The following is a 26,071-nucleotide window of genomic DNA, read 5'->3' as shown; positions in this document are numbered from 1 at the left end:
GTCAACAACCCATTGGGTGCACCGGGTTTCGGAGATTTTGCATTCATCGGACCGCATCAATGCGGACACCGCAGTTTTAACATTGGAAGGCAATTGCCGGTTTGAACCCCTGAAGTTGAAGTTGGGACGGCTCAAACGTCATTGTAATGACATGGGAACCCTCATGGCTGCACTGGTGAAGTACGCCGACTCTGATACTACCAAGGATCCCGAGTCTGACGATGATAAGACAGGGAAGGGAAAAAAGAGCGGCAACGCCAAGGGGCAGCACCACAACCCGGCGGGTCATGGAAACGGCGGCAAGCGTAAGGTGGACCACGGTTTAGACTTTGTGGCTAATACTAATACACATGACAAGGGCCAGCGGCGTAAGGGTAAACCGCCCCAGCGCGGTGGAGGGCCAAGTCCTAATCCAGACCGTTTGTCTTATTTGTTGAACCAGCCCTGTCCAAAGCATGGGACGAAGGAGATCCCGTCCACGCACCTCTGGAAAGATTGTTACATCATGCAAGAGTTCAAAAATTCTGATTCTTTCCGGTATGATCATGGACCAGGAGGAGGTTCGGGCCCCGGGTCTCATGGGCCGGGTTATGGTGGAGGAAATTCCGGTTCAGGCTTCCACGGTAATCAGGGTGGACATAACAATCAAAGTAATCAGGGTAACCAAGGTGGCTATAATCATCAGGGCAATCAGTAGCAGTAGCAGCAGTCGGGTTACCAGAGCAACCCGAAGTAGTTGAATAACGGACAGTATCATGTCTTCACCACTAGCTTGGACAAGCGCGATCAGAAGCTTCATAAAAGGGCGGTGAATGCAGTTGAACCGGCGGTGCCCCATTATTTGCGCTAGTCCGAGCAGCCGATTGTGTGGAGTAGAGAAGATCATCCACCCCGGGTTGACAATCCGGGTCACCTGGCTCTGGTGGTGGCACCTCATGTGGGAGGTTATAAGTTCACTAAGGTACTCATGGATGGAGGGAGTAGTACCAATATCCTTTATTATGAAACTTTCCGTCGCATGGGGTTAATAGATAAAAATCTTAAACCGTCCAATACGGTATTTCATGGTGTGGTGCCTGGTAAGTCGGCATATCCTGTTGGTAAGATAGCTCTGGAGGTGGCTTTTGGAGATGAGCATGATTCGAGATCAGAAACCTTGACCTTTGAAATGGTGAAAATCAGAAGCCCGTATCATGCCCTATTTGGACGGCCAGCTTATGCTAAGTTTATGGCACGGCCTTGTTATGTCTATCTGCAGCTCAAGATGTCGGGTCACAAGGGAACTATAACCGTGCATGGGAGCCGCAAGATTGCTCTGGAGTGTGAAGAAGGTGATGCGGCTTATGCTGAATCGGTTTGTGCAACAGAAGAGTTGAAGTTTTACAAGGACAATGTTGATCCGGCAGACATGACTTCGTTGAAGAAACCAACTACAGAGCATGATCCGGCCCTGAAGTTTAAATCGGCGGATGAGACTAAGCTTGTTGACTTCGTGCCTGGCGATTCGTCCAAGCAGTTTAGCATCAGCGCTAACTTGGATCCGAAATAGGAAAGCGCGCTCATCGAGTTCATCCGTGAGAATCGGGACATCTTTGCATGGAAGCCTTCTGACATGCCAGGTGTACCGAGAGAACTCGCTGAGCACACTCTCAATGTTGATCCCAAGTATAAACCGGTCAAGCAGTTTCTCCGCCGGTTCAATGAAGAAAGACGCAAAGCTATTGGAGAAGAAGTAGCCAGGCTCTTGGCGGCTGGATTTATCGTTGAAGTATTCCATCCTGAGTGGTTGGCTAATCCGGTGCTGGTCCTTAAAAAGAACGGCACTTGGCGTATGTGTGTGGACTACACAGACCTTAACAAAGCTTGTCCAGCAGATCCTTTTGCCCTTCCTCGTATTGATCAAATTATTGATGCTACGGCGGGTTGCGAGCGTTTGAGCTTTTTGGATGCATATTCTGGTTATCATCAGATCATAATGGCAGTTAAGGACCAAGAGAAGACATCCTTCATAACTCCCTTTGGAGCCTTCTGCTATGTGTCCATGCCCTTTGGGCTCAAGAGTGCCCAGGCGACTTATCAACGGTGTGTGCAAAATTGTCTTCATAAACAGATCGGCCGCAATGTTCACGCCTATGTGGATGATATTGTGGTGAAATCAAGGAAGAAGGAGACATTGATTGATGACTTGAAAGAAACCTTTGATAACCTGCGGGTTTATAAAATGATGCTTAATCCGGCCAAGTGTGTCTTTGGTGTACCTGCAGGCAAGCTCTTGGGTTTTTTGGTGTCTAACAGGGGCATTGAAGCTAATCCGGAAAAGATCAAAGCCATCACCTCCTTGGCTAAACCGAAGTGTATCAATGATGTTCAACGCCTGGCAGGCCGGATTGCCGCGTTGAGCCGGTTTGTCAGTCGCCTTGGCGAGAAGGCCATCCCTTTATATCAGATGCTGAAGAAAACGGATAACTTCGTCTGGAGTGATGCTGCTAATGAAGCATTTGAGGACTTAAAGCGGCAGCTGGCTAATCCGTCGATTCTCGCTGCTCGAGTGGACAAAGAACCATTGTTGCTATATGTGGCAGCTAATGCTCGGGCTATTAGTGTGGCTATTGTGGTGGAGCGCAAGGAGGCAGGAAAGGAATATCCGGTTCAGCGGCCGGTTTACTATATCAGTGAGGTACTTATTGAGTCCAAGAAGAGGTACCCGCATTGGCAAAAATTGGTGTATGGGGTTTTCATGGCAAGCCGGAAGCTTAAGCAGTATTTCCAAGGTCATCCCATCACGGTGGTCAGCTCTGCTCCTTTGGGGGATATAATCCAAAACAGGGAAGCAACTAGTCGGATTGCTAACTGGGCTATCGAGCTCGGGCCTCACGGGTTGAAATACATACCCCGAACGGCAATCAAATCTCAGGCACTTGTGGATTTCATCAATGATTGGACAAAATTACAAGCGCCAAAGGAGAAGCCGGATCACACTTATTGGACTATTCATTTTGATGGGTCCAGGAAATTGGAAGGCTCGGGGGCTGGAGTCGTATTAACTTCCCCACGAGGTGATAAGTTTTGTTATGTTCTCCGTTTAATGTTCCCTTGCACTAACAATGCAGCTGAATATGAGGCCCTACTCCATGGTCTTCGGATGGCTAAGGAGATGAACCTAAGCCGAGTTAAGTGCTTTGGTGACTCGGATCTGGTGGCTCAACAAGTGTCCGGCACTTGGTATTCCAAGGACCCACTCATGGCAGCATATCGTCGTGAGGTGGATATTGTTGCAGGTCACTTTAAAGGTTATCAGGTGGATCATGTGGACCGGCGGAAGAATGAAGCAGCGGACGCTTTAAGCCGCCTGGGTTCCAACGTAAACCGGTTCCGCCTAATGTCTTCCTGGATGTTCTGCATAATCCGTCCGTCAAGCTCCCTGGTGAAGAGGATTTGGCTATTCCTGATCCGGAAGCTCAGTTGGTGGCGGCTCTTCATGTTATCCCGGATTGGACGGTTCCATATCTGGCGTATATGAACCGGGGCGAGTTACCAGAGGATGAAACTTTGGCCACGCAGATAATCCGGCGGTCCAAGTCCATGGCTATTATCAATGGAGAGTTACATCATTGCAGTGTGACAGGGGCGTTTCAACGCTGTGTGTCTCCTGAGGAAGGCAGTGAAATTTTGCGTGAGATCCACGAAGGAGATTGTGGTCACCATGCTGATTCAAAATCTTTGGTGGCCAAGGCGTTTCGTCACAGTTTCTATTGGTTGACAGCTCATGCCGATGCCGAGGACTTGGTAAAAAATGTGATGGCTGTCAGAAATTCTCAAGGCGCGCTCATGTACCGGCTCAGGAATTGAGGATGATTCCAATCACCTGGCCGTTTGCAACTTGGGGGCTGGATATGGTTGGGCCTTTCAAGAGGTCCAAGGATAAGAAGACCCACCTTTTGGTGGCGGTTGATAAGTTCACGAAGTGGGTGGAGGCAGAGCCAGTTAGTAAGTGTGACGCAGCCACGGCGGTTCAATTCATCAAAAAGGTGATCTTCCGGTTCGGCTTTCCACACGGCATTATAACAGACAATGGTACCAATCTGTCAAAAGGTGCAATGAAGGAGTTCTGTCAACGTGAGCACATCCGGCTTGACGTGTCATCAGTGGCTCACCCATAGTCTAATGGTCAAGCGGAGAGGGCCAATCAAGAGACCTTGAGAGGCATCAAACCCCGGCTTATGGTTCCTTTGCAACGGACGCCGGGTTGTTGGGTTGAGGAGTTACCTTCTGTGTTGTGGAGCATCAATACCACACCCAACAGATTGACAGGATACACACCATTCTTCATGGTTTATGGAGCGGAAGCAGTTCTTCCTAGTGACATCCGTCATGACTCGCCTCGTGTAGCGGCATATGTTGAAGCTGACAACGAGAAGGCACGGCAGGAAGCTCTTGACCTGTTAGATGAGGAACGTGACATAGCGGTAGCCCGTTCGGTGATTTATCAGCAAGATCTGCGTCGTTATCATAGCCTCCGGGTTAGAACCAGAACCTTTCAAGAAGGTGATTTGGTGCTTCGGCTCATCCAGGATCAGACGGATATGCATAAGCTATCCCCCCTTGGGAAGGACCCTTTGTGGTCAGCATGAATCTGCACAACGGGTCATACTACCTAATCGATGTTCGAGAGCGCAAAGACTCACGTAAATCGAAGGAGGAGACCAACCGGCCGTGGAATATTGCTCATCTTCGGCCCTACTATACTTGAGCTACAGGCTCTGCTTATGTACATATTATGACATTGTATATATTATGATCAATATAATAAACCGGAACCTCAGCTAAAGCGGGGTATCTGTTGTTTTTCTTACATCATGTGTGGTTACATGGAGCTTACAAAGCGGCGTCCGGTTTACCCCTTGATTTAGCTTCTCAAAGCTTTATATTACATCACTTGGGGGCTTTGGTCGTATCCGAACCATAGCTACACCTCTTGATCGGCGCAATGCCACAACATCACTTGGGGGCTTGGTCGTATCCGAACCATAGCTACACCTCTTGATCGGCGCAATGCCACATCATCACTTGGGGGCTTGGTCATATCCGAACCACAGTCACACCTCTTGATCGGCTCAAAGCCACATCAATCCGGGGCCAAAGAGAGTGTTGTAAAACAACAAATAAAACATAGGCACCCACTGAGCACAGCTCACAATGTTGCTTGGGGATTCTTTGCTGTCGAAATGAACTAAGAATCTACACTTGTAATAGGCTATCAAGCCATGGCTTGGAAGCCTGGTGTATACACCTAAAACCCCGGGCTAACCTACCTATTTAAGTAAGTCACTCCGCCCAGGTAAACCTAGTATGACCCTTCGAACTTTGACAAGTTACTCTAAAATGAAGACCCTGAACTTGTCAAGTTAAAACGATGATTGGTTAAGGATTGAGGACCATCTTAAAAGGCTTGGCAAAAATGGTTTAACTCAGTGGCCTGGCAGCCCATGAAAAGCCTCGAATTTGGGGCCTGGCAGCCCATGAAAAGCCTCGACTACAACGGTTTTTATTTGCCTTTTGCTAAGTTTTCTTTGTTTCATAAGATTTGTGATGTTTTTAAAACCGGTGTTTATCAACCCGGTTAGGCTTCAACTACAAGTTATCAGTACCCGATCAAATTATAATCCGGCGACTATCAGCCCGGTCTGGTTTTGACTCAAAGTCATCAGTATGGAATAAACTGGTGTTTATCACAGCCCGGAACGGTTTTCGGATAAACCGGCATCATATAACAGGAGTTACTTCTACTCCGGATTAGGGTTATTACCCTCATTACAAAGTTGGTCAGCCAACACTATGCCTAAAGGTCACAAGTATCATATATTTCCATATTTGGTTGTCTTTTACAACCTTGGTTATAAACCTTGGTCATATATATATTTGGGTATCATGACCCGCCCGGTGGTAAACCGCCAGGGCGCTTTAAGCTTCTTATCTGCAGGAACAACTTGAATAAATGGCTATGGATTATGAACATCATATCTTAAGCATGGCGGATTAGCATGCATCAGTTGCAGATAAATATGCACGAAGGCATAACAGACCAAGTGTTGTAACTAGCCTATTACAAGGCGTTTCAGTGCCCAAAGGGATAATTGTTTCTCAATAAGCATTGCAACACGTGGAAGACTAAACCGGCCTCCGGTTCATGGTTGGTCACCAGCTTGGCCTGACGGCTGCGGATCATCTCCCTCCTCTCTACCCAGTGGCTGGAAATCAACAGTTGCCCAGTCGATCCCAGTTAGGGCTTGGAATACAGCTTCATCGCTTATCAGCGTGGACAGTTCAATGTCAGGGGCGTAAGTGTTCTTACGGATTGGTGGGATAAGATTTTGCGCTTCTGGAATTGGTGCCGCAACCCGTCTGTTCTTGTCATCATAACTTGCCTGATAGTACAAGAGATCAGCTTCTTCAGCCAATTGACAAGCCTGTGGGTGTACTTCCCGGTTTATAGCACGGAGATCCTCATTGCCAAATTCTGATCCGTCTTCTTTTAAGCTTGGGAAGCCTTTAGCCACGTCCACCGGATCAAGATCAGGCACCCACGCCTTTGCCCGGGTTAGAGCGGTCAGAGCACCAGCCCTTGCCGCAGCTTTCTTTAGTTCTTCAACCCGGGCAGGCAGCATGGATAGCCTTTCTAAGGTGTCCTTGATCAATGTTGGAGGAGGTTTATTGTGTGAAGCGGTGCAGATGATCCGCTGCGCACCGGTATACAGCTGCTCTATCAGAGTATAGGCCGCTTTCAATTTCTTTTGTACGTCAGAGCCCAGATGGCTAATACGAGTTCCTGCATCATTATAAACGTCAGTAAACCAGCAACACATGGGAATATATGTTGAAAGTATAAAGCAAGGATGCTTACCAAACACAACAGCAGTCATAGCATGTACTTGCCGCTTTACACCAGTCAGCTCGTCTACCACCGGTTTGAGAGCTGCTTCTGCGTCTTCGGCTCTTTTCTGCAAAGCGGATTTCTCTGTGTTCCAATCCGCCCGCTCCTTGCTGAAGCTCTCCTTTAGCTTTTCCATAGCGGCTAAAGCACTCGTCAGCTCCTCTTTTGCCTTGGAAGTTTCGGCCTGCTGGGACTTGAGGTTCTCTTGCAGATCAACGGTTTGGCTTTCCTTCTTGCTCAGTTCAGCCCATAAAGAGACAGATATATAATGAGTTGACAGTACATATTTGAAGTACCAAGCACATAACAAGTTATGCCCTTAGTACTTGGGGGCTAATGCATATTTGCTCTTTATCAGAAATTTCTACAAGTCCTAAGCACAATACAAGTATTAATCTTGGCACTTGGGGGCTAATGTGTGTTTCCTCCAAAACTGTTGGTATGGGAATTCTTCTATAGTCCCGGTTCATCTTTATAAAGTTAAACCGGCCCTTGGGGGCTATACCGGTGAAAGAGCAGTATGACAAATTTTAAAGAACCGGTTCATCTTAAAAGGTAATCCGGTCCCTGGAGGCTAAATATGCAAAGTTAAGTTATGACAAAAGTCCCGGTTTAGATTGGTACCATAAACCGTCACTTGGGGGCTACTAGGAGTTGATAAACTACAATTGGACAAAAGAGACAAATAGTAGTTACCTCATATTGCTCCTTCATCAAGTTTACCAAACTAGCTTCATAATCACGGCTGGTATACAGACGGTTCAAGAAGCCAGAGTGAATGTCTTGAGCATTGAGATGGGCGTAGCTTGATAAATCGGCATGCCATTTGCCTTTGCCGATAGCAGAGAGCTCGTCCTTGGCAGTATGCTTTGACAAGGCGACAGGATTGCCAGGAGTGGTGTGACCAGTGCCAGTAATCATAATGTCATCATCTTTGTCATCAGCAGCCTTTACTGGAGTTGGCGGTTTGTCAGTATCCTTAACTGGACTGACCGGTCTGTCATCAGTTTGGACAGGGCTGGTTGGCTGGTCTGCATGGCTTGTAGTGTCAACTTGCACTTGTTCGGCAAGGAAATCATGGACTTGCGGCGGCGGATCATTAAGCATGGCGTCAGCGTCGGTTTCTTCTAGATCTGGAGTTTTTTCCGGTTCAACAGCTACATTATCATCAGCCGGTTTGCTTAACCGAGCCTTCTTGCTGGGTCTCGGCTTGGCGCTGAGAGAAGATACACATGAGGATCAGTACAGTATGTAAAGATAACACATCAAGAATAAAGACACGTGCATAGCTCACCCAGGAACTGTTTTGAGGGGTGGAAGTTGTGTGGCCGATGACTCGCCAGAAGATGAGTGAGAAGTACCCTGATAATTTGAATCAGACAGGTTAAGAGGCTGACGGAAACAACCTGCTTTAGGGCATGAAGTATCAATGGGATAAGAGACCTCTGATCGGTGTTTCCGAACCGGACTGTTGGGTAAACCAGCGGAGGTAACTACCTGGCCGCTGTGCCGGGTTGTGCGGCGAGCCTCATGCTGCTGCGTCTTCAAAAGAAAGCTTGGGTCCAAGTAAGCAAGGGGGTGAGAAAATTTTACTTTCCGGTTTGCTTGATGGATTTTTGATGTTGGCAGAGGATCTGAATCGGAGGAAAGAATGGTTACCTCTACGTCATCAGCATGACTGCCTTCAGCGTCGTCCTGATAATAATCATTGTCAATGAGATGTACGAAAAATGAACCAAGAGAGTCAAGTTCTACCTCTGATTCCGGATTACCCACATCGTCATCAGCTGGTAGCTCGGAGGATGCAGTGGTCCTTTTCTTGGCAGGTTTTTTGATAACCTTGGTCTTTGGACGAACTGGCTTGACCGGTTTATCTTGCGGCTTGACCGGTTTGTCTTGTGGTGGTTTCTTGTTCCAGAATGGATCATCACCCTGTCAGAAACTAATCACACTTTCAGAGAATATTTGGACAAAAGCAACTTCAGATAAAAAGATTATAGGATTCTTACAGCTGGCGCTTTGTTGAAAGCACAAAAAGGGAGTAGTCCGGTTTGGGCACAGACAGCCTCCCGTTCGTTCAGCATTTTCTTTACAGCCTCAGTGACTTCTACATCTATGAGATGAATGTCAATGTGCCGCTGAGCATCCTTCAAACTCCCCGTATACTCACACATCAAACCGGAGCGCCAGCTTAAGGGCAGAATACTCCAGCTTATCCAGCAACGATCAAGATCAACTCCTGTCAAACCGTTCGCCATGAAGGCTCTAAGCTTTGATAATTGGGGAGCATAGGTGCCCCTTTGTTTTGCCGTCAACCTCTGAGGAAAAGGATGTGTGTTGCTAAGGCATTCAGGGCGGTAACCCGGCAGGGGGTTTTCATCAGGTGGAGATGTATCCATGCAATAAAACCAAGTCTGGTTCCACTCTTTGGGGTGACTGTGGAGTTTGGGATGAGGGAAGGTGACTTCTTTCCTTTTCTGAACCGCCATTCCGCCCAGTTCCGTATTGGGTCCATCCGAGAACTCTGTGCGACGGTTTAAGTGAAAGAAATCCCTAAACAGTTCGACTGTAGGTTCTTCTTGCAGATAAGCCTCACAGAAGACTTGGAAGTGGCAGATGTTGGTCACAGAATTAGGACCGATGTCTTCAGGGCGCAGTTGAAAACTGGCCAGTACATCCCAGAAATTTTTTGAACCGGGAGGGCTAAAACCTCGTCCGAGATGATCAGAAAACACGACTACCTCTCCGTCCTTGGGTGTAGGAGAATTTTCCGGGCCAGGGACCCTCTAGTGGATGACATCTTTCTTGGCTAAAGCGCCCGTTTTAACAAGATTGTTTAACTATTCTTCGGTTACTCAAGAGGGAGCCCAATTGCATTCATAGACTTGCTTGGCCATGGCAATGGAAATCTGAAACATGATTAGTGACGGTTTAAGATTTACAGTGGACAACTATACAGCGGTATAAGGATACAAGCATATTGATAAACCGGATTTGGTTATTCGTAAACCGGAGTCTGACAATGGAAACAGTGTAATGCATTGGCGGTTCAACAGGGGACTAATGGTATCTACCGAGTCATCATTTTTTCTATGAAGTTAAACCGCCTAATCTGGCATTAAAGATATAAGTATAAAGATGTATAAGTGAAGGAAAAAAACAAGTTTCATAGTTTGGCATGGGAATTTCAGATCTGCCGTGCGTTGGATAATCAAAATATACTCTGGTCTAATATCAAGCGCTCAAAAAGTTCAGTAAGTTCAGATGAGTTGGATATCAAGCAGGTGCCTTAACAAGAAGAAAGGATTCTAAACTACAAAGGCGCTGAAAATAGTCAGATCTAACCGGCCATTGGTGCTACCGAAGGAAGAACAGCTTCAAGCTATGAAGAACATCGAACCCTAATGGCGGATCTAGGGCGAGAAGAAGAGGGGCTTACTGGTGCAGGAGGAAGCAGCGGAGGATCACCGCTTTTCTCTGATACGATCAGGTTGATGAAGCGGCCTTTGTCGAAGAAGAGACGAAGGACGACAGCGGCGGCAGAGCTCGAGGGTCGGTCGGCGCGAGGAAGACGACGACGCGAAGAGGCACGAGGGGGAAAAATGGAAAAGACCCCCTGGCCTTATTTATAAGGGCAGAAAGATAAGCGTCAGGCGCGAAAATCGAGGAGCCTAAATTTTGGATATGAGGCGGAGCTATCGCCTCGATTGTCGGAGGCTCATTAATGAAGGTGGATTATACACAGTTTTAAATAACAGGTGACGTCACGGCGGTTTACCATGGTCCTAGAAGATGATGTCACGGCGGTTTACAAGATTATGTGAAGATGTTGAAGAAGAAATTTTCTTAAGTATTGAGGATTGACATGAACCAGTTCAAATCAATCTGGGGCCTAATGTTGGGGATATTACCACTGGGCGTAAACCGGCCAGGAGAGGCCGGGTTAACCCCATAAGTAGTTCATTTGTATCTGAAGTCCATGAAGACAGACAGTGACACTTTATGAAGGCCCAGGGCCCAAAGCCGGTTTAAGGCCTGTAGACATAAACCGGCATTGATATGTAAACTTGTGTTGTAAGATAGAAGTAGCAGAGACCGAGCCGGACACGATTATGAGCCGGCCTCGGGATTCTGTAAACCGACGGGCGTCAACCCATGTATATAAGGGGACGACCCGGCGGCGGTTCAAGAACAACAGACAACAACTCGAGACTCAGGCAAAGCGTATTCGCTCCCTGGTCATCGAAACCCCAGCAATTCCATCACAACTAGACGTAGGCTTTTACCTTCATCGTAAGGGGCCGAACTAGTATAAAACTCTCTTGCGTCCCTTGTCCGCTTTAACCCCTTTAAGTTAACCCGTAGCGATGGCTCCACGACTAAGTCCTTTCTCTAGGACATCTGCCGTGACAAAACCACGACAACTTCCATTGTCATTACCATTCTTTGCTTCTGAACATTCAGTGGCATGGTGTCCAGTCTTCCCGCACTTGAAACAAGAATGTGACTTAGGTCCCTCTTGGCGGGTGTGGCCGGAGTGGAGCGGTTCTGATTACTGCTTGCTCCATTCCCATTCCCATTCTTGGGGCCATTGTGGTTATGGGAACTCCCTCCATTGTGAGTATGGCCTCCATGGTTATGGGTATATCCTCCCGAGTTCGGGGTTAAACGAGGCTTCTGCTGAGCTCCGGAATTGTACTTTCCTTGTCCATACTTCCTCTTGCGGCTCTCAATCTGCTGCTGCTTCCCTTCCATCATAAGAGCCTTGTCTACCAACTCCTGGTAGTTGTTAAATGTTGCCACCATCAACTGCATGCTCATCTCATCATTAAGCCCTTCCATAAACTTCTGCTTCGCGGCATTTGTGGCCACATCATCAGGGGCATAACGGGATAGCTTACTAAACTCATCTACGTACTGAGCCACAGTACGATTTCCCTGGCGCAAGTTGCGAAACTCACGCTTCTTCATACTCATAGCTCCAGTTGAGACATGGGTTGCGCGGAATGCTTGCTGAAACTGATCCCAAGTGACATTGGCTATAGGGAATGTGGATGTGTAATTCTCCCACCATGATGTTGCTGGTCCATCCAATTGGTGTACGGCAAAACGCACCTTCTCAGCATCTGTGCAACCTGCGGTGGTCAACTCTCTTCCAATCTTGCGTAGCCAGTCATCTGCAACTATTGGCTCGGTGCTACTGGAAAACACCGGCGGCTGCAACCTCAGAAAGTGGGCTAAGTTATCAACTGGTGGTGGTGGTGGCGGGTTGTTGTTGTTGTTGCCTTGGTTCTGGACTAATATCTGCATCAAGGCATTCTGCTGCTGGATCAACTGGGTGATCTCCGGTGGGGAAACAAATCCAGTGTTTCGTCTCGGAGGCATCTGATGGGTTTAGAGGGGAGAGATTAGAATAGAAAGAGGTCTAGTGAGAAAGCACTACCCATATGCACCTGAGACAAACACAATCATTTCACACCAATCAATTCAAGCAAGGGCATACAATCGGTCTAGAACTATCATTACAAAAGTGCTCAAACTACTACTATATACAGGGGGAATACTACTAATCATATGGTGGTCATCTAGAAATTTTGATCGGTGGAAGACTCCATGATATCCGCTCCAGCTTCGTCTTCATAATCATCATCTTTACCATCAGGGTCGGAGTCAGTGTCGTCGATGATGATGTAGTCTTCTGAACGAATTTTTTTGGGTTCGTCGTCTCCTCCTCCTCGCGCGGGGTCTCCCAAGAATACTCCTATCTTTCTTATCAGGTCGTCATTCTTCTCCATGAGTATCGTCATTTCCTCCTCGTATCCATCGCGCGTAGACTTGAGTTCCTCTTCTAGCTCTGTGATCCTGGTCATTGCCTTCTTCAAATTTATCATGCCTGCACACATCTGGTTCTCCTGGCGTCGCATGTGCTGGTTTAGCTCCTGGATGGCTGGATGAAGGCTGCAATGGATCTGTCCCTCCTGGTGCTGACTATCTCCCATTGCTCATCTCGGCGCCCACATATCTGATAGATAGTATCCTTGAGATCCTTGTGGTAAACTTCGCCAATGCGTCCCATGGCGATGTGAGCTGCCATGCTCTTTCCTAGACTCCAGGTTGGGGCATCAAAAGAAAACTCTATGGGCTCAGTGACTGGCGTGAATGTCCTTCCTGGAACTTGAACTCGAATCATCTAGTGCTCCTCTTCTGATAAAGTTGTGGTGTAGGTCCCGGTGAAGCTTGGTATTCCTATGTTCAAGTATCTAGTGACTTCCTTCAAGTGTCGTCCAAAGGGTGTATCTTCATCCAGTTGTGCAAACTTGTTCCTCGAGTCCGCCATCCTAAAGAGTAGAAAATGGAGAGGAGTCAGAAATGAGTAGAGAAGAGTGACCTATGGCTTTTCTTAGTGGTCGTGTCCTACATTCAGCGTGTGCTCTGATACCATCTTGGAGCGACCCGACCTTAGACGGTCAAGTCTCTGTGCTTCAGTGTCATCCCTGGATCGGTAATGCTGACACACACAGTACTTGAAGGATTTATAACAGAGTAGCAATCACACAATTATTACATTGAATGTCTCCAAAAGAGAACTTATTACAATAAATATGGCTTAAGGCCATCTAACTAAGATAACCACGGAAGGCTTGGTAGATAAAGTGAGTCCATCAACTCCAACGGCATAGCTGAGTGCATGACAAACGACCTAACGCACCTTACTCCTCGTCTGAAAAGTCTGCAACATGATACGTTGCAGCCCGAGAATGGGTCAGCACATAGAATATGCTGGCAATATAACACAGTAGAGCAATGAACAGATAAATGCTATCACTACATGCATATATGGCTGGTGGAGGCTCTAAGGTTATATTGTTTTTGCGAAAAGCCAATTTTTCCCTACATCAAAGGAATAAATTTTATTTAACTATCATGGTGGTTGAAACATCATTGAGAAGGTTCCTCCAACTCAATCCCCATTAAAGTAATCATTAACAACCCAACAAATTAATTTTTGAGTGATGAGATCAAATCAATAATCCAAGAACCAGATACTCAAGATTTCCATAACCGGGGACACGGCTAATCATGATTAGTTTGTACACTGTGCAGAGGTTTGCGCACTTTTCCCCACAAGACTTGATCTCTTCGTTTGATTTCTCGCACTACATGGTATTTGAGAAACGGATGACCGAGACACAGTCTTTCAGAAGCATTAACTCTAACCCCGGGTAGACAGTACCAACCTACATCCCCTACATCTGCTAGCCTACCACTGGAGGAGGTCATGCAACATACTCAACTATGCCAGAGCCCATAATGGATTGTGGCTGCACACGGAAGTTTCTATCATGAATAATCTTATGATCCCTTTGAGCCTGGGTGACGGACCGTAGGATGATCACACGGGTCCTCCAGGATATCCTAGGACAACACTGAATTCTCCAGGTGCCCACAAGCAATCCACCCAGATGTGTGTTAAAGTTGCCACCTTAAGTTGAACCATTAATTAACATACTCACATTTGTCATGGATACACTCAAACCCAATCCACATCTACCAACATAGCATGGCAATATAAACATAACGTAGAAGTAACTCCCAAGGGTTTGATAACAAAACAGGTAATAGGTTCTACCTCATCATCTACTTCCCAAACCCACATTTTAAGAGATCCTACTCATGCAATGTGTGAGGGTTGAAACTAATGCATAAAAACTGGGTATGAAAGGGGTATGATCAATGTGTTACTTGCCTTGCTGACGATTCGCAAAACCTAGAGACTCGTAGTAGCACGCTTCGCACTCCGGGAATTCTATCGCAAACTAACAATAGCATACATAAGCAATCAAGCAAAGAAAAACACGGGTAACTCTCAAATAAGAAGATTTAACCAGAAAGTTCAACTGAAGATCCCCGGTTTGCAAAAAGAATCAAATCAAACGGAGCAACGAAACTCAAACTGCGAAAGAAACAAGATCCGATTACTAATCTGGACTAAAGTCAAATTTTACAGTACCAAAATCTTGTTCAAGTTGATTAAACAGAAAGAGGGCTTCGAGACGAAGATCTAGGCGCTTGTCTCACCTGATTCGGATAAACGAGCGAAAAGATATACTAGATCGAAGATTAGGGCAGAAATCGCAATCGAAAATAATCGTGAAAAACTCTGGAAAAAGAAAAACTGACGAACAGGCTAACGAACGAACGTTCGCTGTCTGTGACTAACGGATGAACGGCGTTCGTTAAAATGAATGTACGGACGAACGTCCGCAAAGTAAATAAATCGCGGAAAACCGAACCGATCTAAACTAAAAAAAACAAATCTAGGTCTTCGAAAAATACCGAGCGGCTTTCTAACGAAAACCGGCGGCGGCGGGCGGCTACCTCGGTGAGGTCCGGCGGGGTTGGCGGCGGCTCCGGCGTGGTTGGCGCGGGCGGCGGCGAGCGGATCCGGCAGCGGGGCGGCGGATCGGGGCGGCGGCGCAGCAGGGCGGCGGCGGCGGCTGGTGGCGACGCGGCGCTAGGGTTCACAAGGCGCGGGTGGGCTGCGGTGGCGGGATGGGCTGTGGGGTCGCGGGGCGCGGCTTATAAGAGGGCCGGCCAGGGGAGTCCTGGCCGGTTACGGCCTCGAGTCAGTTTGACTTTTTTTTAAAAATCCGATGCGCAGAAAAACGATTAAAAGAAATACTAAACGGACTGCAAAAATTCTGAAATAAATTTTTGCCGTCCTCTAAAAATATAGCGGACAAAGTGAACATTTATTTGGGCCACTAAAACAATTTTGAAAAATGCATATTTTTCCTAATTCAAATAAAATTGCAATAAAATCCAAATAAATTATTTATTTGATTTTAATTGTTTTCCGCCAATATTTCATTTATTTTGGAGAAGTCATATTATCTCCTCTCATTATTTTTATATGAAATATTTTCGGAGAGAAAAAATAATTAAAACCAAAATGATCCTTGTTTCAATATTTGACAAAAATTCAAATATGAAGAACTTGAAATCCCCAACTCGCTCCGTGGGTCCTTGAGTTGCTTAGAATTTCGAGGATCGCAAATCGAAAATGCAATAAAATATGATATGCATGAATTACCTATGTATAACATTCCAAATTGAAAATTTGGGATGTTACGGATATGTGTCTTTGCTTGTTTTATTTTGTGTTTTATGTCATCAATCCTTGCTGGACACACCTATTTGAGAGAGCAAAAATTATATCATGACTTGTTAGAATAGCTCTCTATGCTTCACTTAAATCTTTTATGTGCTAGGACTTGCTCTAGTGCTTCACTTATATCTTTTTTGAGCACGGTGTGCTTTGTTATTTTTGAAGAAATGCTCTCTTGCTTCACTTAGATTTATTTGAGAGTGAGTAAAATTTTGAAGAAATTCTCTCTTGCTTCACTTAGATTATTTTGAGATAAAGAAATTTTGTTATGCTCATGATCTTCACTTATATTTGTTTGAGCTTATGAAAAGCAACACATGAAAATTAGTCCCAAAGTGATAGATATCCAAGAAGGATAAAGTAAAAGAAAATGTCATGAAGATCATTGGACAAAATAAACTTGATTCTTAGTAATAGTTTTGAGATATGATGATGTGATATGTGAGTTATGTTGATGAGTAATTGTGCTCTAGTAAGAATATTGGTGTTAAGGTTTGTGATTCCCTATGCATGCACGAAAGTCAATAATCATGCAATGAAAATTATATCCTACTTGTGGTGCATTATTTGGTGTTAATTATGCTTAATGCTTGCTTATGAGATTATTCGTTTCATGGTTGGTCGCTTCCCAATCTTTTGTTAGCCTTCATTTTGCACTAGGTATGACCTCTACTTGTGCATCCAAAATCCTTTAAACCAGTTTTGCCACATGAGTCCACTATATCTACCTATATGCGGTATTCTATTGCCGTTCTAAGCAAATTTGCATGTGCTATCTCCAATTTTCAAAATAAACTTCACTTTTGTGTGTTTGTTTCGCTCGCGGAACGGTAACGGGTGGCTAATATTTTCCATGCTGGATGTGTTATTCTCAAGATGAGTGTTTATTCACTTGTCATTGCACGAGGGTAAGGGAAAGGTATTAGGGATGCCCAGTCCCGAATGCAAAAATGAATTTACTTTGTGTTGTCAAATAATAAATTCCTTGGAAAGTGTTGGTATGGAGGGCACCCGTGGATACGGTTAGCCATGGAAAGTGAAAGTTATGGTGGAAACAGGAATAAACTTTATTTTCTGTTTGGGAACCGCCTATGGCATATCTAGGATGAAAAGTGTTGGGAACTCTAAGTCGTTTTCGTTGGTGGGATGGATACACCTCCCAAAATGTTTTTATCTCTAATTTTTCGCTTTGAGCTCTGGCACCTCTACAAATCCCTACTTCCCTCTACGAAGGGCCTTTCTTTTACTTTATGCAAAAAAAATTTGAAATTTGGGTCTCTATCCTTTCTCATAAAAAGCACCAACTAGGAGGCAAATGATCGTGCTCAAGTATTGGGTGTAGTTAATATTCGAGTGTGTTTCATGAATGGATCAATGTTTGAGCATGATGGGCTAGGGATAACTTATTTTAGCGTTGATATTTTGAAAGACATGGTTTCTTGTTCATATGCTTGAGTATCTAAATTATTATGTCAAAACTAGACTATTGCTTTGAATCCAATAAAAGTCCAAATGTCCATGCTATAAAGAAAAGAATATGTTATGACATGATGAACAACACTTCACATCAAAAATTCTGTTTTTATCACTTACCTACTCGAGGACGAGTAGGAGTTAAGCTTGGGGATGCTGATACGTCTCCAACGTATCTATAATTTTTTATTGTTCCATGCTGTTTTATTATCAATATTGGATGTTTTATAACCATTTTATAGTCATTTTATATCATTTTTTGGTACTAACCTATTGACATAGTGCCAAGTGCCACTAGCTGTTTTTCCATGTTTTTTACATCACAGGAAATCAATATCAAACGAAGTCCAAATGCCACGAAACTCCATGATGATTTTTTATGGGCCAGAAGGAAGGCAATGGGCCCTGGTTGCACCTGGGGGTGCCCCGAGGGGGGCACAACCCACCAGGGCGCTCCAGGAGGCCCATGTGCGCCCTGGTGGGTTGTGCCCATCTCGGGTGCCCCCCGGACCGCCTCTTTGCTCTATAAATACCCAAATATTCCAGAAACCCTAGTACGGGCGTCGGAATATTCATCCAGCTGTCGTAGAGTCCAGAACCACCAGATCCAATCTAGACACCATCACGGAGGGGTTCACCACTTCCATTGCTGCCTCTCCGATGATGTGTGAGTAGTTCCTTGTAGACCTTCGGGTCCGTAGTTAGTAGCTAGATGGCTTTCTCTCTCTCTCTCTCTCTCTCTCTCTCTCGCTGAATTCTCAATACAATGGTCTCTTGGAGATCCATATGATGTAACTTTTTTGTGGTGTGTTTATTGGGATCTAATGAACTTTGAGTTTATGACCAGTCATATCTTTTTATATCCATGAAAGTTATTTGAGTTTCTTTGATCTCTTATATGCATGATCTCTTATAGCCTCGTATTTCTTCTCCGATATTTGCGTTTTGTTTGGCCAACTTGATCTTTTTATCTTGCAATGGGAAGAGGTGCCCGGTAGTGGGTTCTATCTTACGGTGCTCGATCCCAGTGACATAAGGGGAACCGACACATATGTATCGTTGCTACTAAGGATAAAAAGACGAGATCTATATCTACCGCCATATAGATAAATGGATCTTGTCTAGATCATGTCATCGTCCTTATTGCATTACTCTATTTTTTCATGAACTTAATACAATAGATGCATACTGGATAGCGGTCGATGTGTGGAGTAATAGTAGTAGATGCAGGCAGGAGTCGGTCTACTAATCTTGGACGTGATGCCTATGTAATGATCATTGCCTGGATATCGTCATAGTTATTTGAAGTTCTGTCAATTTCCCAAGAGTAATTTGTATACCCACTGTTTGCTATTTTTCTCGAGAGAAGCCACTAGTGAAACCTACGGCCCCCGGGTCTTCTTTCTCATATATTTGTCTTGCGATCTACTTTTTCTTTGCATTTTTATTCAGATCTATTAAACCAAAAAAATACAAAAATACCTTGTTGTGTTTTATCTTTATTTATTTTATTTGGCGTTCGATCTATCAATCTACTACAATTTATCTCACGTCCGCTTGCCTATCTTGAGGCGTCGTACCCCGGAAGGGATTGACAACCCCTTTAATTCGTCGGGTTGCGAGGTGTTGTTGTTTGTGTGCAGGTGTTGTTTACGTTGTGTTGCTTGGTTCCCCTACTGGTTAGATACCTTTGTTTCATAACTGAGGGAAATACCTACCGTCGCTGTGCTACATCATCCCTCCCTCTCCGGGGAAATACCGACGTAGTTCCAGCTACCATCATGCACCTTTATGGTCACCCAGTTACGTTGTGACGTTTGATACAGCCAAAGCATTCCTACGGCATCCGGGAGTTGCACAATCTCATGGTCTAAGGAAAGATACTTGACATTAGAAAAGCTCTAGCAAACGAACTACACGATCTTGTGCTATGCTTAGGATTGGGTCTTGTCTGTCACATCATTCTTCTAATGATGTGATCCCGTTATCAATGACATCTAATGTCCATGGTCAGGAAACCATAACCATCTATTGATCAACGAGCTAGTCAAATAGAGGCTTACGAGGGACATGTTGTAGTCTATGTATTCACACATGTATTACGGTTTCCGGTTAATACAATCATAGCATGAACAATAGACAAATATCATGAACAAGGAAATATAATAATAACCATTTTATTATTGCCTCTAGGGCATATTTCCAACTAGTAAGGCCCAGGTACTACCGTGATACGGGATCCTGGGTCGTCGGATCTCAGATCGGACGGCTTACGGGAACTATTGGATCTGCTGGACCTATGCGCTATTTTCAGACTCCCTAGGGGGATTTCTTCTTTTTGCAAAATGTTGCAGAATTTTTGAGAGTCGTCCGATCTGAGAATCCAACGATCTAATAGCCCGAATCACAGTAGCACCTAGGCCTCAGTGGCACCAAATATTTCCCCCGGTTATAAGTGTACATCTAGAAAATGAATGTCAGATTAGTTCTCTCTCGTCTTATTAGCCTCAGCCAATTAAATTAAAGGAGAAAACTGAGGATTGGGGATTACGCGTGGGAGAAGAATGGGGGTTGAAGGATAGAGTGATGGAGTGATTTTTTTCATGGTAATACATGTCTCATTCATATTATAAAGATCAAAGTACAAACCTCATAAGGACCAACATGACAAATCTCTGAGCTTGACACCAACGCCCATCACCTGCCTCCGACACCATCACAACAACCACTGAAGAAAAGAATGACGGGTCACCTCCTAACCCGAGCTCGACACGGCTCCATTGCTAATATGCAGCTTTCGGACCTCCAAGGTGACTCACCAAAAGTGAAGCCATTGTCGTTAAACGAATCAGACCGGGACAACACCCCGTACACTTTTTTGAGATAAAATTTGTAATGCTAGATGTACACATATAATAGACTGAGGGAGTAGATCACGTTATTATACACGCATGAGAGCATCTCCAACAGCCGCTGAACACGCCGCGCGCTAAAAACTACTTTGCCGCACGCCCATCGCCTGGTTTGGCGCGGCGGGCAGCGCTGACTCCAGTAGCCGCGCTAAAATGCAACGCGCACGACTCTCGCACAAGCAACATATGCATTCTAAACACAAGCAAAAAGATCAAACACAAACAAAATAAATCAACAATAAATAGTTCAATTTCGTTATTACAACTCAAACAAATAGTTTATCGTTCAATACAACAAATAGTTCAATAACACAACAAATAGTTCAACAATACAACATCAAACGCACAAATCATGATGCTCTTTGTTGCCCATTCCATGCCCACCACTCCTCAATGAGATCCTTCTGAAGATCATCATGCGCTGCGGGACGTCGAATGGCATGATAGGAGACAACAAAATGGTCCACCCTTTCAGCCCTCCGTCGCACTCGCACGGGATGTCCCAAGAGCTCATACTGAGAGTAGTTTACATCTTGGCCACGCTCATTCTCGATGATCATGTTGTGCATGATCACACAAGCATGCATGATGTACCAAACCATATTTTGATCCCAAAATCTAGCCGGTCCTCTCACTATAGCAAATTGGGCTTGCAAAATCCCAAAAGCTCTCTCCACATCTTTTCTAGCCGCCACCTGAGCATTGTGGAAATCCAAATTTTTCTTACCTTCCGGTTTTTTCAACGGCTTCACAAATGTTTGCCACTTCGGGTAGATGTCATCCGCGGGATAATAGCCATAGGTGTATGTACGACCATTTGCTACAAACTGCACCGGTGGCAAATCACCATTTGCAATCTTATTCATCAGTGGTGACCGGTTGACAACGTTGATGTCATTCAAAGATCCAGGCATTCCAAAAAAAGCATGCCAAATCCAAGTCTCTTGATCGGCCACCGCTTCAAGGATTATAGTGTAACCCTTTTTTTGGCTGTGGAATTGCCCATGCCATGCCTTTGAACAATTCTTCCAACTCCAATGCATGCAATCTATTGAGCCAAGCATACCTGGGAAGCCGCGAGCTTTGTTCATTTCCAATACCCTTGCGGCATCTTCAGCATTGGGAGATCTCAAATGCTCCTGGCCAAACACTTGGATAATTCCGACTGCGAAGCGCTTGACACACATGATGGCTTGGCTCTCACCCATAGCCAAGTGATCATCAACTTGATCAGTCGGGATACCGTATGCCAACATACGCAAAGCGGCTGTCACCTTCTGAAAGGTGCTATGTCCGAGTTCTCCGGCGGCATTCCTCCTTTGCTGAAAAAACCGGTCATGGCTCACTAGTTTCTCTGCAATGCGTCTGAACAACTCGGTGCTCATCCTAAACCGGCGACGAAAGTACGACTCTGGGTATGTGGGATTCTCCACGAAATAGTGCCTCGTCAATCTGTTATGGGCATCGATTCTATCCCTCCAAATTTTCTGCCGACCCATAACCGAACCACCGTGATTCGGTTTTTTATTGATGTGCATAGCTAGGATCATTGCAAGGTCCTCCTCCTCTTCCATATCAAATTCTTCTTCGGAAGAATCATACGACGAACTCATCTACAATGTTCAATACTAGGCTATAAAAACTACAATCAACATGCACCAAATTCATGAAGTTTGAGCAATACATACCTTGCGGGCGCCGAGCGGTAGCAAGCAGCCGCACGCTGTTCGTTGGAGGACCGCCGCGCGCGAGGGGCGGCCGTGACTAGAGAGAGGCGGAGGAAGCCGCCGCGGCGCGGGGATATGCCGGGGAACCGCCGGAACGGTCGCCGGGTGGCGCGGGCGGTGGCGGCTCCGCGGCTGGATGGGGTAGGTGAAGTTGCGAGCGAGCGCTCGAGAGTCCATCGCGCGAGAGCGGCACAGCAAATAAGCGACGCGCGATGGCGTTTCGGCCCGCGCGCTGAACTAGATATGCCGCGCGCGCGATTTTTACGCTTCCACTGGAGCACCCGGAGCGATAGCGCGCGCAAAAAACACTGATTTTTCATCGCGGCGCTTATATAGCACGGCTCTTGGAGATGCTCTGAGTCCGGCAGATTAAGACAGGGTCTCAAGGACACGGTCCAAGAAATACAGGAGACAAAGAATCCATTCACACGTTCAAATTAGGGAACTTTTGGATAAGGTGGCTAGATCATTCGGCTGAATTTTAGATTTCAGCGTTCACAACCTGTCATCTTTTCCTTCTTCATTTTTCCGCGCAAACCACAATTTAGTTAAGTGACTTCGACAAATTGGTCACAACTCTCCTAGTGAAGGACAAAAGACGCAAGAGCCAATCACGTAATGCCGCATCAGCGCCGGGACACATGTGCGCTTTGACTGTTCCAACGCGAACACACCTGCACACACGTCAGCAGATAAGGTCAGCCAAGTATGATGCACATCATTGGGATCTAATTAAAGTTGGTCATGCCACAAGTTGAGTAACATTTCCGAATTCTGTCCAGTATAGAACCCGTTTTCTAGTACTCCCTCTGTCTCAAAATATAAGATGTTTAACATCTTATATTTTAACGTCTTATATTTGAGGACAGACCATCAAATGGGCCATGGGAACAGCCTAGTACTCTTTTGTGTTGCCGAATGCCGACTCAACGAAGAAGATGAAACTGTATGACCTTTTGTAAACACGTCTTTATAGACCCAATATTTGAACCGCGCAATGCTTAAGATATCTTAATTTTCTCTATATATGTATAATATTCAATAGAATCAGTTATGATACACATACTTAGTTACCACCCTCTTCTTCTTCGCTGAGCTGTTGGTGGTAGATTCTCAGATGGCCCACAAGGAAGTATTGTTCCTGTCTCTTGCTCTATGCGTCTCTTCAGCTCTCTTAGAATTCGAATTTGGCCCAATTTTTCGGGAGATAGTTTTTCCCAGTAAATCCCTGCACAAACAGAAGTTCTTCAAAATCTGGTGGTGGAAGATCTATTATTTGCAACTTTACCAAGCGAGAGGAATCAGTCAGACCTTGTGGCTTTGGGATTGCAGTATTTGTTAAGATGACCTGAGTTGGGGTGCAGATAATATCAACCGGTACATCATGAATTAGCAGCTTTTCAACTGGAATGTCATCCACTAATTGCTTGTCATGTACTGTACCCGTAGACAAAATGGTAAGTTAATACTAGTGGATAGGTTACTACTCAATCTTTCAAATAGAAACTAACGAATCACCAATTGTTTTCACTTCAGAAAAGAAGAGGCACAGCATGTCCACATAGATGGTTCTTTGAAGAAAACGATCGAAATACAAGCAGGATTGTGGATTACAAGAAAACAATATCTACCAGTATCTCAACCATTTCTAGCGTCACAACTATGAAGTTAGGTCCAGTTAGCCACAGGCTATTACATAAAAAGGAAGTGCTGACAAATATTTTGAGAAAAACAAAATAGAAAGCTGGCACTCATGCTGAAGAATGAGAAGATGCCACCTATATATCAATTATCCTAGTTCCTACATTACCAAACCAATTAGTCTGTATACAAACTGGATCACCAGCTGATACATAAATAAAACTCACCAGTTGTTACTACCATGGTCGAATCATCTATAGCTCCCATATAACGAAGCATCCCATATTCCAGCTCTGCAAATCCCTATGATCGGCGTCCATAGATAAACTACAGATAAGAAGCGAGAAAATTCGACTTTTGGTAGACAAAGCACAGTTCAATTTCAGGGCAGCATTGACATTGTACATAACCGTTTGTATAGTTCTCCATTTATGAAAGGAAAATGGCGCAGTAGAGGCTTTCCCTACTGTTTCTTCATTAAAGAAGCAGCACTGACATTGGCAAAGGTCAACAGTTGATCTTGATCATTGATCCAAGTATAACAAAATCAACTCTAGTTCAACTCTTCAACTGCATGTGCGAGAAAATAATTACCTCACCCTTCCCTAGTCGTGCTCCCGTGCTTGGATCAACTGCAACCGACCCAATCACAATCAGATCCACTTTAATCACTTCATCTAGACCTATCGGCCTTCCATATTTGGCTGCGCCAACAGAAGTGCATGCTTCAGGAATGCATCCAGCGGGTATCATCTGAGATTCTAGAGCGGAGAAGAACCCCGTCCTGAGCCGTGGTTGCGGGGTCAGAAGTTTCTTATCGCCTGAATGATTCCAGTAGCACCATTTGTAAATAAAGAAAGACCTGGTCGAGTATGTATGACAAACTTATACTGAGTAGTGGGCTAAAATGAGCATCAGGTTCAAAGGGGCAAATGGTATGGAAAGCTATAAGCCGCATCAAAGTCTGCTCTGGCTTGCATGGATAATACAAGAAACGAAACAAGATATCAACAGCCAATAACATGCAAGTTTTTAAGGTATGCAAGGAGAAGTGGCAGCCGACTCACCTGAGAGTGTTACGAATCGAACTTGCTTCTGCGGCGAATCTGGATTGACCTTCACGCATTGTGCATTCTGAAACACGTCCAACCTCCCTAACTGGTGAGAGTCAGAAACATTTCCACGTCATTAGAGAGTTATATAAGCAAAAATAATGAAGGAACAGTTAGATAGCAGGACCAAGGGAACTCCCCAATTTTGCGGCTGGTAACATCGAAGATAGGAACAGAACAGCGTGCTAGGTTTCGTGGTGGGGGGGGGGGGGGGGGGGGGGGGGCGGCTCCGTGGAGAGAAGCGAAAGGGAGGCGGGGAGAGAGCGGACCGAATCGGCGGCGGCGGCGGCGCCATCGAAGTTGGGGATGCGGTGGTGGACGGGGCGCGGGTTGCGCGCGACGCCCTCGGCCTCGAGCACGTCCCACACCCGCTTTCGTATCTTCCACTTCCACGCCCTAGGGTCCGCCTCCGCCTGCGCTCCCGCGGCGGTGGTCTCCATCGAGGCCCGCGCGTCGGCGTCGAGGCGGAGCCGCTCGGCCTCGAAGGCGGACGCGTCGAACGAGGACGACGACGAGCTCCTGGACGCCGCGGACGCCACAGCGACCATGGCGCGGCGGGAGGACGACGCAGCGGTAGCGGCAGCGGTAGCGGCAGCGGCACCGGCGAAGTGTAGCGATAACGACGGCGAGGCCGGGAGGAGGAGGGGAGGCATGGCTTCCGCTCCCGCCGCTCGTGCGTGCGCGATCGTGTGTGCTTGTGGATGGTGAGCACGGAGCACTGGTGCACTTGGGATTCCCGTGGTGCTGCTGGCATGCGGGCCCGCTGTGGCAGCGAAACAGATGAACGAGCCGTGGGGCATTTCTAATTTCACATTTACCTTTTGTTGATGATTCTTTGATGCTTATGAGGGCGGATGCTGAAAATGCAAACACGTTAAAAAGGATTCTCGATGATTATTCTATGGCCTTGGGCCATCGATTATGAGGGCGGATGATTATTCTATGGCCTTTCAGCCTCAATACAAATGTTGATGCAAAAGTGAAGGTATGCCAAATTTTGGATGTAATGACGGAGTCTCTTTCTCTTTCTGATAAATATACGGGCCTTCCCTCTATAATTGTGGTGGATAGTGTGGATTGTTTTAAACATCTTATTAAGACAATTT

At 45.7% G+C, this 26,071-nt stretch overlaps 1 protein-coding gene across 2 annotated transcripts; it reads right to left on the bottom strand.

Moving 5' to 3' along the window:
- Nucleotides 1-22,615: 22,615 nt before the first annotated feature.
- Nucleotides 22,616-25,730, bottom strand: LOC109739185 (5-formyltetrahydrofolate cyclo-ligase-like protein COG0212). Of its 2 annotated transcripts, none has more exons than XR_012184503.1 (7): nucleotides 25,235-25,704; nucleotides 24,921-25,011; nucleotides 24,448-24,674; nucleotides 24,081-24,344; nucleotides 23,524-23,649; nucleotides 23,279-23,440; nucleotides 22,616-22,886 (listed from the first exon to the last, which is right to left on the bottom strand). XR_012184503.1 is itself a non-coding variant. In XM_073500119.1 (7 exons), the coding sequence occupies exons 1-6, from the start codon at nucleotides 25,616-25,618 to the stop codon at nucleotides 23,283-23,285; spliced, it is 1,062 nt and encodes a 353-aa protein (XP_073356220.1). In that variant the 5' UTR covers nucleotides 25,619-25,730; the 3' UTR covers nucleotides 22,616-22,886; nucleotides 23,279-23,282. The 2 variants fall into 2 exon arrangements, 1 of the variants encoding a protein (XP_073356220.1); XM_073500119.1 differs by having other exon boundaries at nucleotides 24,081-24,156; nucleotides 25,235-25,730.
- Between the last annotated feature and the right edge of the window lie 341 nt (nucleotides 25,731-26,071).

The sequence above is a fragment of the Aegilops tauschii genome, chromosome 5, assembly GCF_002575655.3.
Source record: "Aegilops tauschii subsp. strangulata cultivar AL8/78 chromosome 5, Aet v6.0, whole genome shotgun sequence".
Classification (NCBI taxonomy): Eukaryota; Viridiplantae; Streptophyta; class Magnoliopsida; order Poales; family Poaceae; genus Aegilops; species Aegilops tauschii.
The sequence above is the reverse complement of the archived record's forward strand: the minus strand, read 5'-3'. Positions and strand labels throughout refer to the sequence as shown.

Bases quoted from the DNA above. Each gene is read 5' to 3' on its own strand.
- LOC109739185 (XM_073500119.1), bottom strand. From the start codon at position 25,618: ATGCCTCCCCTCCTCCTCCCGGCCTCGCCGTCGTTATCGCTACACTTC. The intron at 23,650-24,080 runs GTGAGTTTTATT...CTACGGGTACAG, and splicing joins GACCATGGTAGTAACAACTG to TACATGACAAGCAATTAGTG. The intron at 23,441-23,523 runs GTCTGACTGATT...CTGTTTGTGCAG, and splicing joins TGCAATCCCAAAGCCACAAG to GGATTTACTGGGAAAAACTA.